Here is a 4,836-nt window from a genome sequence, read left to right as displayed (position 1 = left end):
AAGGTATGTCATGGGACACGAAGGGGTTAATATCACAGCTACTGTTAATTAGATTTTGAAAGTTATTACGAAAGGAACAGTTTAAATAGCATAAGAATCTTTACCGCATAAAACTGATTTAAAGTATCATGATGGCAAAAAAAATATCAGTTTTATACAATCAAATTTGCAATTTTAGGTATTTGTTCACAGTTGAAGAGCTCTGGCAAATGCATAAGTGAAAGCCATATTACAATGCCCAATAAAGCTCAAGAGGTAAGTGATACATTTAGTATCGTTAAAGGCCTTAAAGAAACAATATTCAGTATATTAAAGGGGATTTTCAGGATTTTTTTAATAGCCTAGCCTTACACTGCATTTCTGTACACTGAATAGTAGTAGCAGCTGTACCTTGTATTGCAGCTTTCATTTGGCGTCCAAGTTGGAGAGAGTTATTGCCGTTTTGTTGATACATCACTCATTCTTATGGTGCGTTTACACATAGAGATTTATCTGACAGATTTTGGAAGCTAAAGCCAGGAATGGATTTGAAAAGAGGAGAAATCTCAGTCTTTCCTTTATGAACCTGTTCCCTGTTTATAGTTCCTAGCTTTGGCTTCAAAGATCTGTCAGATAAATCTGTGTAAACACACCATCACTGTACATACTGCTTCAGGAGATTAAAGGGAATGTGTTATCAGAAAATGACCTATTGTTTAAATTATGTTTTATGGTAAACATTTAAAGCCATTGTACAACTAGTATGTTTTTTTTTAAATGAACAGACTGGCGCCAGCCCAGGGGTACTGTGGTCCTTTTTTTGATCAACCGCCCAGTTTCCGCACATGGCACTGGTCTATTACCAAACATCGGCCAAGCGGTCTTTTTTTTTTAACCACCGCCCCCTGTGCATGGCGCGAGTCTATTACCGAGCACTGGAGGCCAGTGTGACAAGACCCCCTCCACTCTGTGACACTGCTCCATTAGAATCAATAAAGCCTCGTCACAGAGGGGAGGGGAGATCATCACACTGGGGGCCAGAGAGTCCGCCTCCAGTGCTCGTTAATAGACCTGCACCATGCACAGGTGGCGGTGGTTAAAAAAAAAAAATAGGACTGCAGCACTTTATTTTCTATTTTACTATCTATATATTATGACATCATGTACAGTTAATTTCCCAGCAGTGCTCTGCTTATCAGACAGTAATGATAGGTGACACCAGTGTATGGATATCATATAATAGCTGTTACTACTAAGCCTCCCTCTTCTGTGGAATGAGCCCACAGAACATGCTCACAAATGTGTTCCATACAAAGAATACAGTGTGAAAATCTGGCGTTAGGGGACAACGGGGATGGCAACAGTCTTCATGTCCTGCATGCCGCTGCTCAGCAACAGACAGTGAAGGTAGAGGACAACAGCAGTGGGCTAAAAAGAATCACAGCTGCCTGCCCTTGTGTTCTCTTTGGCGGGCGGGCTTCCAAACAAAAACTTTGCTAGGTCTTACTTTCAAGGGAGGCATTATATTTAGCAATTCAGCAAAACCTCTAGTGGGATGATTTATTTTCTGGGAAACGGTATCCATGCTGTCAGTTTCTAGATTACAAATGCAGTGCATACATACTTAGTGCATTGCTGTGTGATCTGACATCTTGCTGTCCAGCCACCTGAAGTATCTTCAGGCCGCCTCATTCTCCAGAATGATTTGCCAGAAAATAGGATGCCAGATCACACAGCAGTGCACTTGGTATGTATGCATTGTATGTGTGATCTGGAAACTGACAGCATGGATATATGCATATCTGTGCTGTCCTTGTCCGTGGCTGTGCAAATGATACAAGGATCATTCATGTGGCCTGGTCACTTGATTATTGTGCCATGTAAAGGCACTGAAACCAAGCACGTATCTCGCCAGTCAATGCTCATTTGCATCCTTGCACAGCCCAACACTGGGCCGCGTAAAAGGCCCCCAAGTCCATGAGGTTTGCTGTGAAGTAGGTCACCAAATGGTAAAAACAGATTAGGTAAGATGGCAGCTGCTATAACATACTACAAATAAGATTTAAAAAAAAAAAACATTCGTATATCTGACACTGATCAGTGAAAACACTTCTAAGCCATACATTCTCTTTAATGCATTGTATATAATATTCCTTAGGACGCAGTGATCAACCTCAAGTCTGTCCAGGACCTGGGGAATCAGCTGGGCTTTGAGTGGACAATAGTTGCACAAGAACTTGGATTTAGCAGACAAGAAATTAGACAGTTTCAAACAGCGTCTGTGGAAAAGAAGGTCCAAGCACAGAAGATGCTGGAGTGTTGGTAACTACCATGTGTTGTTTATCAGAGTTGCCTGTGTGCCTAGATAAGGAGTGATAGTGCAGTTGTTTTCTTTCTAACATGCACTCATAGGTCCAGCTGCTCCATATTCAGACAGATAACATGCACAAGTGGAGTTTATAGCAGATATTTTAAAGTGAAATTCCATTTTTGCACAACACTAGAAATGAGCCATTATTATTGTATAACCTTTAGGCTGGGTTCACATTTGGGTGAAATTTTCTTCACATTGGAAGATCAGAATTTTTTCATACCATTAACTACCAGTATTGTGATGTAGTTATTGACAGTGAAGCATTAAAAAAAAAAAGGTTTATCTGTAAAACTTGAACTGCCTAAATGCATAGGAAAAATGGAAACTTGCCATTAATCCTTCACATCTCCAGCTATCTTATATGGTTGGGAAGAGCCATACTGCATGGCCCAACTGGTGGAGTAAGGGAGTGTCAATCTGCTAGAGCCTATTACATGGCTTGAGAATACAGCAAGGGCTGTATGGCATGGTTTTCAGCCCTAGCTTTATACTGAAAATTATGAAGATTATTCTTACCTGTCCATGCTCCCCGATGTCCTGCTGCTGCTGGTGAAGCAGTCTCTGCAGTGACAAGCTGCTCAGCTCACTGCAGAGACAGCTTCATCAGCAACTGCAGTCAGCAGGACACTAGGAAAGCATGGACAGGTAAGTATAATCTTTACTATTTTCTATATACCTTTCATCAGCCATTCACCATACATCACCATTACATGTAGTAAATGTGCGGTCGGTGTTTTTTTTAAAAGTTGAAAAATAACTATCAGCCTATGATCAGCTCCTTGTTGTCTTTATTACACAGAGCTTTAGCTTCCTGATTCAGTGTAATAGGGCCCTAAGATCTCAGCCCTGTACCTCAAGCCGTACCATTATGTAACTAGATGCTCCCTGGTCCCTAGCTCACTATGTACAAGCCATTTATTTATGGAGCCTGCTGCGGTATGCTACAGTATACATCAGCAACCCTGGCTAAAGGCCCTATTCCACTAACAGATCTGACGAAAAATTATCTGCCAATGATTTGAAGCCAAAGCCAGGAACAGACTATAAACAGAGAACAGGTCATGAAGGAAAGACTGGATTTCTCCTTTTTAAATCCACTCCTGGGTTTGGCTTCAATCTTTGGCAGATAATCTGTCAGATCTGTTGGTGGAATAGGGCCTTTAGTGGGATGCAGATGGCTAGCTGTGACATACTGCACAAACAGTGTGAACACAACCTTATTATTGTAAAATGAGAGCAGCAACTCAGAGTTTGTGTGTCTGTGACGGCAGGTATGGAAAAGCATGGAACGATTTAAACAAGACCAAAATACTCCAGGACGCCTTGGAACGTGCAGGCCGGAAGGACCTGGCTGACAAGCTTCGCTGCCTGCATTGGGGACATCAAAAGCTAAGCAGCAGAGTGGAGCTTCCGTCTGCTTTCCCCTTCCTCATCACTGTTCATAAAACAATAAACAACAGGGAAGGTCTAAGGAAAATTAACCAGCTCAGTCGTAAATACATTTAATGTGAGGTACATTTTTGTTGTTTATCCTATTTTAACCCCTACAGCTACAGAATTAGTTTTTTAATAAAGGTTTGTTTTTTTATGACCAAGGTGTTCAGTTTTCTCAGGACATGCTCTAGATTTTTTTTCCTTAGGATATGTGCTTGTTTTAAAGCCTTTATCATGTCCTATATCTAACACTGCCACTGCACTTCTTCCATATGAGAGTCAAACTAAAGTACTAAAAGTGTGCCCAAGATTTTTCATATTTTCCCAAAATAATTTCAATAAGCCACAAAAGGATTCACAGAAAACCTGCACACATTATCCATAGCACTGATAGTAATAGTATGTGTGGAGCACAGGTGTCAATTCCCATCAGGCCCTGTCAGCTGAAGCTTTGGCTGTCCAGGCACGATGAGAATTTTAGTTTTGCAAAAGCTGGAGGGCCACGACTTTGACACCACTGGTGTAGTATTTTCAGGTTTACTGAAGCTGGCAGCTGTTTGATCAGAACTAAACAGTTACATTACATATTAGAATGTATTGTTGTGAATGACCTGTTGTATATTTGACCTGTCATATCTAGGAAGTAGTATGGGATGTACAAGCACACAAGCCTTAGGCCACACTCCTGCTCCTGCAGTAGAAAGAGCATCTTTGCAGCATCTTACAACCTTGTACTAAAGTTTGGGGAGCAGCAGACAGGTATAAGTGCCAATGGAAAATAAAATTTTACTCACTACAGAATTCCTTTTAATAAAAGGTATTACAACGTAACATTAAAGAAAAATAAAAAAAAAGAAAGATCACTTTGTATTGATCATATTGCTTTTTTCTGTATAAGATATACAAACTTCTATGGTTGTATAAAACTTGAGAATCTATTACAGAATATTCTTAAACAACAAAATACTTGTCACAGAGTGAGCTACAGTGTTAACGTAACTCCTGGGGAGTTATGTAAAACTGCGTAAGCTCTCGGGGCTACGCAGTTT

The 4,836-nt window shown here is 40.6% G+C and overlaps 1 protein-coding gene across 1 annotated transcript; it reads left to right on the top strand.

The window, feature by feature from the left end:
• Positions 1–231: 231 nt before the first annotated feature.
• Positions 232–3,845, top strand: LOC138775657 (THO complex subunit 1-like; the record flags this gene model as incomplete). Its single annotated transcript, XM_069955983.1, has 3 exons — positions 232–255; positions 2,138–2,301; positions 3,625–3,845. Coding segments are annotated over exons 1-3 (406 nt in total), but the record flags the coding sequence as incomplete, so codon positions are not given.
• Between the last annotated feature and the right edge of the window lie 991 nt (positions 3,846–4,836).

The sequence above is a fragment of the Dendropsophus ebraccatus genome, unplaced genomic scaffold, assembly GCF_027789765.1.
Source record: "Dendropsophus ebraccatus isolate aDenEbr1 unplaced genomic scaffold, aDenEbr1.pat pat_scaffold_1821_ctg1, whole genome shotgun sequence".
NCBI lineage: Eukaryota > Metazoa > Chordata > Amphibia > Anura > Hylidae > Dendropsophus > Dendropsophus ebraccatus.
Note: the sequence above shows the minus strand (reverse complement) of the source record. Positions and strands in the feature narration are given on the sequence as shown.